Source organism: Mirounga leonina, unplaced genomic scaffold (assembly GCF_011800145.1).
Source record: "Mirounga leonina isolate KUSES-001 unplaced genomic scaffold, KU_Mleo_1.0 Mir_53, whole genome shotgun sequence".
In the NCBI taxonomy this organism is placed as follows: domain Eukaryota; kingdom Metazoa; phylum Chordata; class Mammalia; order Carnivora; family Phocidae; genus Mirounga; species Mirounga leonina.
Genome location: NW_023270807.1, coordinates 85,034,218 through 85,048,852, shown reverse-complemented (window position 1 = coordinate 85,048,852; position 14,635 = coordinate 85,034,218). Strand labels below are relative to the sequence as shown.

The window sequence follows — 14,635 nt, the reverse complement described above, 5'->3', positions numbered from 1 at the left end:
GCACCCGGGCGGGGCCGGCGCCGGGGCCCGCTGGGCTGAGCTCGGGAATCCTGCTTCTGCCTGGAGCGGGACACCAAGGGACCTCTTCCTCTTTGCGACTAATGGAGTTAGAGAACGCACTTTAAAGTTCTCTTCTCGAATACAGAGGAACTGAAAGTAGATGGCTGTCGTAAAGGAACCCTGTACATTTATTCGGAGGCTCGTTGTAGTGGGTTTTCTGTCTGGCTTGAAGGCAGGCTAACTTTCTTTGATCTCAGTACACGTCATTAATTGGTTTCCCTAAAGACCGTTAAAAATACATAAAATATTTTAGGACACCTCCCCCACCCCGCTCCTTGTTTTTTAGGTTCTTACTTTTTAAAAATTCAGACACAAAAAAATAACATTACCTTTCTGGTCAAATGCTGTATTTTTTTTCCTCTCAAGTTTCTTGTATTTGCTTTGCTCTTCTATACGTATATACGTTAATTTTTATTTAATTCGGATCAGTGTATTTTGACTATAACTTCATATAATTTAAAACTTGTGCAGAATCTGGAAGAAAATGATTATGAAGTGCTGTGCTGTTGAGTAATGTTGCAGGTGGACGTTTCTTCGGAGCAGCCTTAGCCTCACCCCTGCAGAGACTTCTAGCAGTGTTCAGCAGTGTCTTGTGATGTGGACGGCCTCTGCTTTGAAGGCCGCTTTGAGAAGTTTGTCTCAGACGGTGACTAATTAAGAATTATGCTCTTGTTTCAAACTGTTTGTAGAAGTTATCATAGTACCTCATTAATGTCTGCATCATTTTTCTTCAGATATTTTACTTCTGCTCCTCCCGATAACATAGCCTCATTTTGGTTAGGATATCAAACTCTAGCCAAGTGCTGGGGGTGGAAAAATAAATTATATAAAACATCCATCAACAGTAAGTCCGAGTAAAGTTTGCCATGATTCCATTTAACTCGAAAGTTTGGTGTTTGGAAGGGTGAAAAATAAACCTTGGCATTGTGAGTAAAACCGAATAGTATAATAGTTTAACACATGGAGATGCTGAGCTAAAGAATTCAGTTAATTTGGTTTAGATAGAGAATGCTCACATCCCTAGAATGATCGCCTTCACATTCATGGAACAGCTACCGTGCATCTGATCTGTGGATTCCTCAAGGCTGACAAGGTTGTCTTGTTTTTATATCGCGGAGGTAGGGATAGATAATAAGCAGTATACTACCTAGATCATTTTAAATGGTGATTAGCACTATGATAAAAAAAAGTTAGATCAACAGAGAGTGGCAGGGGTGGTGACTTCTCATTTCAGATGCAGGTAGTCACCAAAGACTTATCCAGCATGCAATGAGACTTTGCTGGGGCAAAGGAGTCAGTCATGTGGAGATCATGGGAAAAGCCTTCTAGGGATAGGAAATGACACTCAGCAAAGGCCCTAAGGCAGTAATTAGCCCAGTACATTTAGGATCTGAAAGAAGACACTGGAATGTAATGTTTTAGGATTGGTAAATATTTATCCTCAGACTAGGTATGTGTTCTTAGGAAATAGGTACATTTATTCATTCAGTCTACAAATATTTATTAAGCACCTATTATATAACCAGGTACTGAGACTAGATTAGCGCACAAAACAGACGAAACCTTGCCCTCCTGGGAGTTTACATTTTGGGGCACGGGGTGGAGGGACGTCCAGTATTTTATGCTAGTAATTGCAAGTAAGAAAGTGAAACTGACTATTGTTCTGTCCATGCTTGATTTATAGAACATGAGATTTATGCTTATTGGGAGTCTTGGGATTCTGCAGTGTGTCCAGGAGTAGTACCTGGGGTTAGTATTTGACACTTAAGATTTCACAGTTCCCTTTGTTCTTTTATTTGTGCTCTACAGAAAGTCTTGGGAATATCCTTGTTGTGAGTGTTGCACTTTGATCCTCTCTTTCCTTCTTTCCCTTTACAGTCTTGATGTATTTTCATAGAAAGGTAATTGTTGAGCTGTCTACATAAGCACTATTCAATAGAACTTTATGCTGTGATGGAAATGTTCTACCCAAGAGCTATACAAGCCCCTGGCCTCACATGTGATACTTGAGTACTTGATAGGGCAGGTACAGATAAAGAGTTATTATTCTGAGCAATAAAACTAGGAATTCTAAATGAGCTTTCAAAAAATATTCATCAAGAGTTCTTTAGTGCTTGGTAGGTCTGGGCTAAGCGCTGGAGACTGATGTGGAAAGCAGCCTTCAGCATAACTTGGTTGATTCTAGTCTATATGCAAAGATCATAAACTTTTAAGTCATTTTATAGTTAGCTGTAGTTTGTCTGTCTGTGTATATGTTTTCTCAGTGAAGTTAGTCATTTGCCTCCTTTATTTCTCATATTTCATCATCAGAGGGGCCAACCAGTGTTGTCTCCTAGATATCACCATTAGCAGAATAAGAGAGAAAAGGACTAAGCTATTCTGCTGTGTTTCCTTGATCTATTCATGTAGCTATCTGTTCCTCATCCTAAGAGCAGAGTTGCAGGTCTGTTCCGCATCTGAAGAGCAGAGTCTGCAGAAAGGCGGTAAATTTGTTTTGTTCTGTTTTGTTTTTTTAACTGAGTGGGTTCACCTGTCCTGAATTTTTGTTATATGATGAAGCAGTATGGTTTAGTGTTTTAAAAATATGGGCTGTAAGATGTAGTTTCAAATTTTAGCTCTTAGATTAAGCAAGTTACTTATTCTAATTATGCCTTGGTGTCTTCATGTGAAAAATCAGAATAACGAGTGTACCTACGTCAGAGGTCTGTTGTACGAGTCAACTGAGAAAATAAATCTAAAAGTCCTAAGGGCAGTGCTTTGGAAATATGTTAGCCATTGTTAATCTTGTTGCCTTTTTTTTTTTTTTTAAAGATTTTATTTATTTATTTGAGACAGAATGAGAGAGACAGAGAGCACATGAGAGGGGGGAGGGCCAGAGGGAGAAGCAGGCTCCCTGCCGAGCAGGGAGCCCGATGCGGGACTCGATCCTGGGACTCCAGGATCATGACCTGAGCCGAAGGCAGTCGCTTAACCAACTGAGCCACCCAGGCGCCCTATCTTGTTGACTTTTAACGTATCTTTCTCTTCCATCATTTGCAAATTTCTTTTCATTCTTCACTCAACACAGAGCTGAGGTGATAACCACTGTTCCCTTTGTCTAAGGAGATTCCAGCCAATCCAGCAGCAGCAGCTCTTTGGATGAAGGAAACCCAGTTATCTCAACAGCAGAAACTTTTGAGAATTTAGTTGCTTGAGTAAAGGGATGAGGAAAATTGGTGGTGGTTTAAGCTAATTGATTGATTCTCTGAAGAGGAAAAAAGGGGGCCTTGAAAAAAACAGGGAGAAGGCTTAGGTTAGGCTCTTATGAGTTTCGAGGATAAGGGGAATGCTATACTACTATGTATGTGGAAGGAGGAGCCTCCTGAAGACAGTAAATGAGAAACATTTCCTCATTCATATGTTTGTGTTGTCAGTGAGCCAGTTTTTCTAGAGCTCTAGTTGATGGGGGAAAGGAAAAGAAGGGTGTCAGTGAGCCAGGAGAGAATTGCTTCTGTCCATCAGTGGAATATTATTTGGCAGTGAAAAGGAATGACCTATTGATCCATGCTACAATATGGATGGACCTTGGCAACATGCAAAGAGAAAGAGGCCAGTCACAAAAGAACACGTGTGATTTTATTTATAGGAAATGTACAGAATAGGCAAACTCATGAAGACATAAAGTAGATTTGTGGTTGCCTACAGTGGAAGAGATTGCAGAGACATGGTAAGTGACCAACCATAGGATTGTACACTTTATTTAAAGTTTTTGAAAATTCTAATTCCAATATAGTTAATATACAGTGTTATATTAATTTCAGTATACAGGATTGTACACTTTAATGGGCGAGTCATGTGGTTGTCAATTATATCTCAAGCTTTTATTGAAAAATAAGATGCAGAATTTCAAGATCTAATTGGTGGTTTGTGGGATGCATGCGATAGTGTTGGTTTCAAATAAATTCCCAGGTCCAGTCTTGTTCTGTCTGGGCTCCAGCTCTTCAGGGGGCTGCAGGCCCAAGTCCAAGGCTATCTGCCACCTTGCTGAAGCAGTTCTGCTGTCTGAGTTGAGTTTTGGTCTATCTGTAGGACTAGGTGAGATCTGAAGGGCCCAGAATAGATAAATTAGACCTATGGATCAATGAAGGATGAATGGAGAGCATCTAAAAGTTCCCAGGAACTCCATGGTGGCCAGGGACATTCCACATTGCACCAGAGTTTCAGATATGGAGGCAGTACTGTTCTGCCTGTCTCAGCAGTTCTACAGGTGTCCTTCCTGCCAGCACGCACCTTAAGAACAAAGACACACATTTCCTTGTGCCCTCCCCCTCCCCTACCAGGAATCTCTAGTGGTTTCTTACTGCAGCGTATTAAAACTAAACCTAGCATTCAGGGCCCTCCCTCTTCTGTGACATTAGTTTTGTATGGTAGCAGTCATGGGTGGCTTTGGAACCCAAACCCTGGGATTGAACCCCACCTCCACGTGGTCAGTGGGTTGGATTACCTTTACAGTAACTTAATCTTTATAAGCCACAGTTTGCTCGTTGTTAAAACAGGGTTTATTTGCTACTATCTAAAGGGAAGGCTTTAAAAATTAAATTAGACGGTCTATGTGAAATGCATTTCATTTCACAGATGGGCAATATATTTCGGGTCATTTCTCTCTGTGTTGTCTCCCACTTGTCCCAACCGTGAATCACCTGATCCCAGGGAGACTGGCAACCACCCCTGCCTTTCAGAAATGACACACTGCAAATACTCTGTACACATGTTCTGGGTCTACCCATCCCAGGCTTCACATCTTTGCCTTTGTCATTTTCCGTACCAGTCATGCCCAGGGAGTCACATCTTCTGTTTCTGTTTCATAAATTCTTTCTAGATGAGGGTAATAGTGAAATTTCCTTTTCCTAGCCTCTCACTTTTGCCTGGCACATGACCTTTTGCTGATTTATGTTGCTCTTGTTGTTTTACTCTACTAGGTTTCTCCCCTCTCCTAAATGGCAAACATGAATTGAGCAGATTCTTGTTGTTTTGTTTGCTTGCCCCTCCCTAGTGTTTCGTTTGATGCTGGGCACGTAGCGGACTCTCAGTAGAGAGTTGGTTTTACAAATTGACTGCCTACGATTTTGCCGCAGCCAGTGCACTCAGTGAAAAGATGGGTGTGGAGTTATTGAGAGTCTTTGCTGTGCCCAGTCACGTATGCAGGGACACCCTTTCCATCCTTCTTTGCAAACCCCAACATGTGTGGTGTGGCATGGATTGAGAAAGAAAGGAACTCCCTCTCACCTCTTTCTCCCCAGCTTTACTTCCTGTCCTGATGCCAGCTTCTGGAAGAGGAGAGCTGTTCTCCTTGCTCTTTTGGCAAAGTGTGATGAGCATTTTATGGAGCATTCCTTTTTTTCCTCACTTGTCAGCTGTGCCTCCCTCAAAGTTGACTTTTCCTATTAAAAGTAGAGACCCATTAGTCCTCTGTTCCCAAGCTGTTCCTCTGTGTGTTAAATTAGATATAGTGACATTTCTGGGGACACCCTGAAGTTTGTATACCATTTAATAAATATGTAAATACCTGTATTGTGTCAGGAATTGTTTAAATGTTGGAGAAAGAAAGATACATAGCATGCGGGCCCTGCTTTACAGTTGCTTGCAGTTAAGGAGAAAAATACATAAACAATTAAAATTATATGCAGAAAAGGGACTTGGTAACTCTTCCTTAGATCAACGTTTTCAAAGGGAATGTGCAATTTGAACCTTATTTTAATTGTTTAACATGACTGTGTCCTTTAAAAGGCCAATATTTTTGATAGCCATGAGAGTTTTACTATTTGATGTGTCCCTTTGCTATATTTCAACCCTGTTAGGTTAATCAACCTCCCAGATTGATAATTGATAATTTGGAAAATGTAGGCCAATAACTTTAAAAGTACAGTTATGTGACTTCTGTTTTTTAGGTGACTGCTTAGAAAACTGCCCAGTCTGCCAACATCTGATGAAATTAGTGAATAAGCAAACCAGCTATGTCTTACACTCCAGGAGTTGGTGGCGACCCTGCTCTGCTGGCCCAGCGTATCTCTTCTAACATCCAGAAGATCACACAATGTTGTAAGTTGAAATTTAAGTTGACTTCACTGTTTTTAATTCTTAACTGAACTTAGAGATTCATAATAGGACAACTCCAGTGACTGAGAGAGGGAGGAGCAATCCTCTAAAAACAGATTTTAGAAGGCTAGAACTCCTAAAATTAAAATTAAAAAAAATTTTAAAAAAAGAAGGCTAGAACTTTTTAAAGTGAATATGAAAGATAATTACATTAGAAGAGAGAATACTTACTGCACTTTTCTGTAGAATGCCAGGCACATGATACACTATTTTATTAATGAAATAAAGATTTAAAAGGATAGATACTTATATTTGCTTTAAAATCATCTGGTTCTAGATGAGATTAAAGCGACTTGTTCATTAAATCCCATAGGATTGGAACTGGGGAGCACCAAGAAGAGTTTACATTTATTAAAAATAAAGTTTTGTAAAGGGAAAAATACATGGTCCTTTATTAAGGAGCAGGGAGTGACTAATGAGGCAACATTTGAATCCTTTCAGACAGATCTAGAAGATAATTCTCAGAATTCCCACAAACTACCTTTGCTACACCTATCAAAAACAATCCTAGTAGACCAATCCCATGTAGCATTTTATTGGAAATTATTACTCCTTGGGATGTATAGAGATAGAAAGATAAATTGTTTAAAAGATCACTGTAGCAGATTTGAGACTAAAGTTTTTTTGTTTTACATTTGTTTCCAAATCATAGCTAATCACATATGTGGATTATTCTAGTCACCTTGTGGTGATCAGTATTTTGGCCCTTTGGGCATCACCTGAACTCCTTTTTTAGAGTGTGTTAATACAGCATTATTCTTTAGCTTACTTTGTTAAGTCTCCTGTCCTCTTTACCAGAATGTGTTAACACACTGTGAAAATAAAGAATGTTTTCAGATGACCAGACCATGTTTTCTTATCTAATCATTAACTTCCCAGAAGTTACTACTCTGCCTAAATGATTTCAGTGAGATGTCAGCATGTTTTGGAGGCAAAAGGAGTAAAAGTAGATTATAGATGGTTCTAAAAAGGTGCTGCTCTGCACAGTGGTATAATATGAAATCCAAAGAAAACAAGATTTTTTTCTTTCTTAGAAGTAGTGCTGGTCTGGCTCAGGCTCATGTGTGAAAATTAAGAGAGGTTATAATTTTAATTTACAGGTGTGGGAAAATCAGGACCTTTATGTAAGAAAGGAGACCAGTAGGCCTTCCTCCAGAGGACAGGGCAGGTCTTTTGTGCTAGGAAAGGTGAATGTGTTAGGAATCCTGGAAGGAGGTAGAGGAGTGAATGTAGGCACTCAAGATTATAGAGGCAGCAAGCATCCAGTGGTGTGACAAATACACCAATTGGAGATTATGTGCGAGCTTGAACTGGAAGGAGCTAAGAGTTAACTTAAGTCATGTCCCCTAAGAAAGAGATCAATTGATCCAATGAGATGAGAAGTGATACGTTGGGCCAGAGTTGCATATTCATGGCATAACTGATAACTAAGTATGTGACTGCATTGTGTGATTTAGGGCAGCTTTGGAGCGTGGGGGAGTGTGGTGGTAGGACCCACAACTTTGTCTTGTGGAAGGGGGTTAAGAAGACTAGGACTGGGGTGCCTGGGTATCTCAGTTGGCTAAGCATCCAACTCTTGATTTTGGCTCAGGTCATGATCCTCAGGGTAATGAAATCGAGGCCTGCCTAGGACACCCTGCTGGGTGTGGAGTCTGCTTGAGATTCTCTCTCTCCCTCTGCCCTTCTCCCTGCTCACATGCCCTCTCTTTCTCTCTCTCAATAAATAAAATCTTTTTTTTTGAGAGAGAGAGAGAGAGCATGAGCAGGGGAAGGGGCAGAGGGAGAAGCAGGGTCCCTGCTGAGCAAAGAGCTCGATGTGGGACTCGATCCCAGGACCCTGGATCATGACCCAAGTCGAAGGCAGATGCTTAACCAACTGAGCAACCCAGGCGCCCCTCAGTAAATAAAATCTTAAAAAAAAAAAAAAAAAGACTAGGACTGTTCAGCCGTGAGAAGCTACAGTCACCACATTCAAATATTGGAAACACTGCCTTATGTAAAATACAAGAAAGGTATTCTGCATGATCATGAAGGTCTCCACAAAGGAATAGAAGCAGCGTAGCCAGACTTCAGCTCCTGAAGGAATGGGGCTTTGGAATAATCCTAGTTATTCAGGGATGGAATTGCCATGCTCAGGAGGAGTGCAGTCCCTGTTACTAAATGACGAGCATACGGTGGTCAGATACTATTTCTCAGGCCTATTAGTAAGAGGTTTAAACGCTGGAGTAATGGTTCAGACTGAGTGACTTATAATTGGGATATTCTCTCTCTGTTCGTTCAGCTAATAATTTATTGAGCACCTGCTGCTTGCTAGTCATGGTACGAGACCCTGGGAATCCAATAGTAAGCAAGAGCTCCAAGGCCCTCTTCTCATATAGTTTGTAGTGTAAGAAGAAACTGATGGTTACAAAAAAAAAATTAAGGGGGATGGGGAGATGGGGTAACTGGGTGATGGGCATGTAGGAGGGCACGTGATGTAATGAGCACTGAGTGTTATATGCAACTGATGAATCACTGAACTCTCCCTCTGAAACTAATAATACACTATATGTTAATTAATTGAATTTAAATGAAATTTTTTAAAAAGTAAAAAAAAAAAAATTAATGAACCACATGGTGTCCTATGATGAAAATGAGAGTGCTGTGAGAGCAGGCGCCTTGGGGGAAGCTGCCTTAGGCGAGATGGCCCCCTGAGTGAGGATGAGAAGGGGCTGGGGGTGAGAGGATGTAGGACAAGAGCATTTAGAAGCAACCAGTAGCTGGTATTAAAATCCTGAAGCAGTCCAGAGCTTGGGATGTTCAGAAAATAGGCAAGAAAGAGAAGCCCGGTGTGGCCGAAACACAGCACTTGAGGCAAGAGTGTCGGAGATGAAATCAGAGAGGAGGCCGAGTAGGCCACCTGGAGCCTTGGAGGCTGTTGGGGGGGGTTAGATTTCATTCTAAGAAGGAAGACACACAATCAGATCTGTGCTTTGAAAGGATTGCTTTGGCTGCCGCTGCTTAGAAAGTAGATTTTGGGGAATTTGAGGTGGGGACACATTGGCCATCACAGGGGTCTGGTGAAAGAGATGTTGGCTTGTACCAGCGTGGTGGCAGTGGGAGAGAACTGATGAATGTCCTTTGGAGGCAGAGCCAGCAAGACTTACTGATGAATGTGGGTGGATTGAGAAAGAGAGGGGGGAGTCCAGGGTGAATCCATGGTTTTTGCACTGAGCAACCGAGTTTATATACCAAGGTGGGAAGAACTGTAGTTCAGAAGTGGAGAGAATTTTGTTTTGGCCAAGTAAAGTTTGAGATGTCTTTTAAACACCCAAGTGGAGATGTCAAACATCTAGTTTAGATATATAAATTTGGAGATCAGAGTGTCATCAGAGAATAAATGGTATTTGAAACCGTAAGTCTAAAATAATCACAAAGGAGTAAGAGCAGAGAGCTGGAGCATTAAAAAATGCGGAAGTCAGAAAGGCAGGGAGAAAGCATAAAGAATCAGAGTGACCAGTGAGGTAAGAAGAAAATCAGGATCTGGTAGATTTCCAGAAATCAAAAAGAAGTGTTTCAAGACTGAATGAGGCATCATCTGTGTTTAATGCTGCCAAGAGACTAAAAAGCAGAGAATTGAAGCGGGCAAACTGGTCACTTCAAAAAGAATGGTCTCAGGGGTGCCTGGGTGCCTCAGTCGGTTAAGCATCTGCCTTTGGCTCAGGTCATAATCCCAGGGTCCTGGAATCAAGTCCTGCATAGGGCCCCTTGCTCAGCAGGGAGCCTGCTTTTCCCTCTCCTTCTGCCTACCACTCTCCCTGCTTGCGCTCTCTCTGTCAAATAAATAAATAAAGTCTTTAAAAAAAAAAAAAAGAAGAAAGAAAAGAATGGTCTCATATTCATGTTCTGAGTGTAGAGGGAGAAAAGGAGGGAAAAGGACTGACCCTTTTTTAGCTAAAGAGACTTCTTAGAATCCTACTCACCTCTGCTTGTATCATTGACCAGAGTTTACATATAGTCAAGTGGCTACACCTAGCTGCTAGGAAGTCTGGATTGCACTATGCTCACTAAAATTGGGGCTTGCTCCATTTAGGAAGAGAAAAATCAGTATTTAGTAGGCAACTGGAAGATTCCACCATTGAAGTAGAAAGAGGGTCAAAGAAAAGGTTGCATTTTTCCACTACACAAGAGAGAGTCTAGTGAGAGTATAATTGCAAAAGAAAGGTCTCTGAAGGCAAGAGGGGTAGGGGAATGGTCACCAGTGCCCAGTTTGCCTTTCGTCCACTGTACAGAGCCCAGTGTGGTGCAGACGGTAAACGTGGTGGGCAAAGATGGAGGAGTTCTTTCTGAGTGGACTGGTTTTAAATGGAATAGGAGGCAAAGGCATTGGACAGAGAACGGGATTGAAGGCTGTGGGAAGTTTATGGAAAGAAGAGAACGTGATAGTTGTAGTTTTGACAATGGAGAGGATTGACATACCTCAGTATGAAGGGTTGTTTGGCAGGTTGAGTACTCAAGATTTGGAATCATGAATGTAGTGAAACCAATCATCACTATGTATTTTTTCTTATTCTGAGATTCAGTGTCTGAATGAAGGGACGTTTAGATGAGGTAGAGTTAGTTATTGTTAAAGATCTAACCTGCCCCATGTGCATCACCAATACAGATATGAAGAAATCACGTGGAAGTGAAAGGCAGAAGTGTGAAATTTCAGTTCATTTTTTTCCCATCTGGTAGTGCTAATAATACTGGATGTGATTGAATAAGGTGGTACTTTGCACCACATTTAGGTGTTTTCTCTTCACACTACATTTGCATCTTTTAAATTTGTGTCAATACAAATTACCTAGTTGTATTCAGGACACCCAGAACACACAGAAGTAACTCATGTTTTTGAAAGAAACAGAATAAATATATTGAAATTCATCACATAATGAAGATTTTTTAATCTTTAAAAAATAGAACTATAATATACAGAGAGTAGTACACCAGTTATTAGTGTATAGCTCAATAAATTGTCATTACAACACTGCACATACCAAGAAGGAGAACATGACCAGCCCCTTGAAGCCCTTCTCATGTTTTATCCACTCCATACTCTCTAAAAGTAAACCTCTAACGTGACTGCTTAATAGTCCCAGTTTCTTAACTTTAATAGAGTCATGTATTATGTTTTATGTTGGACTTCTTTCTCCCATTATGTTTGTGCAGTTTATCCATGTTGTTGTGTGTAGCTATGGGTCATTTGTTTTCATTATTATATAGTATTCCATATTCAGCCAGATCACAATCTGTTTAATTCTTTCTACTGTTTATGTACATTTCGAATGTTTCTGGGTTTTTGTTTGTTGCTGTTATGAGCAGTGCCGAACATTTTTGCAGGTTCTTTTGTCTTATGTATGTACCTAAGAGTTAGGTTGCTGAGTTATAGGGTATGTGTATATTTAGCTGTAGTGGTTACCTAAAGTAGTTGTACCAAGTTATACTCCACCAGCCGGTGTATCAGAGTTCATTTTGCTCCAAATCCTCACCAACATTTGGCACTTACAGTCTTAAATTTTATCCCTTCAGCCATGGTTCTGTCTCATTGTGATTTATATTGCAATTCTCTGATTAGAATCAGACTTTTTAGAATGTCACTGAGTTAGGAAAATCAATGAGATGATAGGAAAGGTTTCTAATTAAGCAAGCTCTCTTCGAGTGTGTGCACACTTCCTGAAATCAGATCCTGGTAGCAGTGTGACCTTGAATAAGCTCTTTCATTCCCAGGACGTGATTTTCTTACATATATTTTCGGTAGGCTGGATTATGGTCTCTTTCGACTTTAACAAGCTATAATTGTAACCAAAGTTTTAAAGAATCTTGAAAGCTCTTCCAACATATGCAGAATTATTCTCTTTGTTATTAAGAGACCAATTGCCATATCTGGATCCATAACACATACTTTTAAAATTCCATAATTGAAGTAGTCTTCACAAGACCAGCTAGAGTTCCACTAAAACTTGTGTATTATTTCTAAGTATTAGAAGATGGGAAAGTTGCAGTCACAGGGATTCTGGTATGAATTGTGTCTGCATTAATTAAGGTATGAATTGAAGGAAACTGTTAAGTAGAAATATCAGCAGCTGACCATGAAACATAGTCATTAATGGGATGCCTGGGTGGCTCAGTTGGTTAAGCGTCTGCCTTCTGCTCAGGTCATGATCCCCGGGTCCTGGGATCGAGTCCCACGTCAGACTCCTTGCTCAGCGGGGAGCCTGCTTCTCCCTCCCCCTGCTGCTCCCCTGCTTGTGTTTGCATGCACTCTCTCTCTCTTTCTCTGACAAATAAATAAAATCTTAAAAAAAAAGAGAAACATAGTCATTGAAATAAAATTTAGTCTTACCACTGATCCTAATGAGAATTCTGGCATTTGAGTATTTTTTAAAAAGAATAATCTGAAAGAGAAAGAGAGTGGCCAAAAGTTAGCCTATGGGAAATGAACAAATTAGATCCATTGGTAACATAAAATATTAGCCACATTTATGAGTGCAGAAGTTTTCTGCTAAAATATGCATAACATGTCATATGTGCATGTGTGTTCATTCCAGAGGATTTGGGAAAGCAGAACCTTCTAGGGAGGCATAAAATGTGTGAACTTAAACCCATGTTGTAAAGGTGAAGAGAAGGTGACTGGAAAATGTTTATGTTGAATCTTCAGTTTCATTTTTTATCATTTATCTCCTGTAGATTAGTTCAACACAGACTTGTTTAGGGTTGCAAAAATATTATTGGTTTCTCTGTGTTGTAATTAACTGTCATTCTGTATGGGTCCTTTGCTTATTGATTAAAAAGGATTAGTGATTGCCTCTTGTCCTCATTACGTTCCTAGGACTTTGAGATGAAATATAAAGTCTATATAAGCGTGAGTCCTTTTGTTACTTTTGAGAATGAATACAGTTCTTTTCATTAGAGTCTGGTGAAGGGGCCCTTGTTTTTGCATCTCAACACATGACTAAACAAAAGGGAAGCAATATCATCGACTTCTCTTTTTTGGTGCCAGCGCCAACTTTTCTTTAAAAAAGAGCTCCAGGGGCGCCTGGGTGGCTCAGATGGTTAAGCGTCTGCCTTCAGCTCAGGTCATGATCCCAGGGTGCTGAGATCGAGCCCCGCATCAGGCTCCCTGCTCCTTGGGAGCCTGCTTCTCCCTCTGTTTCTCTCTCTCTCTCTCTCTATCATGAATAAATAAATAAAATCTTTAAAATAAATAAATAAATAAATAAAAATAAATAAATAAATAAAAAATAAAAAAGAGCTCCAGTCCTAAGAAGTTAATAAATTTACTAGAACCGAGTATTTACCCAGGAATTAGGGATGTTTCTTTTTTTTTTCTGGGGTGCAGTCTCTTGGTGGGTATTGGTGGATGGAAAGGTGGTTTATGGAGGAAAAAGAGAGGAAAACTTTTTCTCCCCCCCCCAATGCTGTTTGATATATCTACTTTTAATATCACACATCTGACAATATTTGGTTGGATTCTTTTCCCCTTGAGCAGAAAAACTTCAGTAGCTCTGCTCTCATTGCTGTAATTTTCTTCATACCTAGGGTGTTGACACAGAGTAGAGATAGGTGTGGGAATTAATGCCCGATCCAAGAGAATTTTAACAGAGAGCGACAACTTTTTTTTTCTCTCTGGTGGCTTTTCCTACATGACCAAACATGAGTGCTGTTTATGACAGAACGTGAATCTAATGACTACAGAATAATGTACACATAATTATATTCTTTCATTTTGTTAGGAAAACAAGATCATACTATACATTTTTTTTCTGCCTGCTTTTTTTGCCTTCTGTATTGGCCAGGGTGTGTCACACATCATGTAACCAAACCTCTATTAATGGACATTTTATCCTAAGATTATGTTTAAAAGTCGGGGAACTTCCCATTTATGCTGCCTCCACACATGATCCTCCTGCATTCTACATAGATAAGGTATGGTGCTGATTATATGATAAAAATTCTCATGTATGTTTCCACACCCATGTTATATAAAAACATTATAATTATTATTAGATTTTTTTCACTATATATTTAACATGCTTAGTACTTGTATATCACAGAGTAGCTTCTCTTTTATTAAAATAAAGTTTGGGGTTGGTTGTGTAATGACCTCTCAGCGGCCCTGTGGTGCTGCCTATCTGTACATTTTAGTTGGCTCGGTGTTGATGTGGGAGCCAGACAGCAGGTGTTAGGCTAGGTTGTTTAGTTTGGGTTTCCTGTAATAGTTTTGACAGTTCTTGTCCTCCTCTCTTTGACTCTTTTTTGTTGTTTTTCACCAATTACTGAGCAATATTTTCTGTTAAAGAGTAATTGCCTTTTATACTCATTCCAGACCGGATTTTGTTTTTTAAAGCAGTTATTAATTGATTTGCCTGTTAATTTATTTGAAAGAACCTAAAAGCCTTACAAAATAGTGTTCTGTAAG

At 40.0% G+C, this 14,635-nt stretch overlaps 1 protein-coding gene across 3 annotated transcripts in view; it reads left to right on the top strand.

The window, feature by feature from the left end:
• The window catches only part of STX7 (syntaxin 7), a 98,126-nt gene that overhangs the window by 392 nt on the left and 83,099 nt on the right, over positions 1-14,635 (top strand). For 2 of the 3 annotated variants that reach the window (XM_034990671.1, XM_034990669.1), the window contains exon 2: positions 5,988-6,138. In XM_034990671.1, the coding sequence (XP_034846562.1) occupies positions 6,054-6,138 (85 nt within the window). In that variant the 5' untranslated portion in view covers positions 5,988-6,053. Of the gene's footprint in view, positions 1-3,685; positions 3,767-5,987; positions 6,139-14,635 lie in introns of all 3 variants that reach the window. The other variant, XM_034990670.1, reaches the window with a different exon arrangement.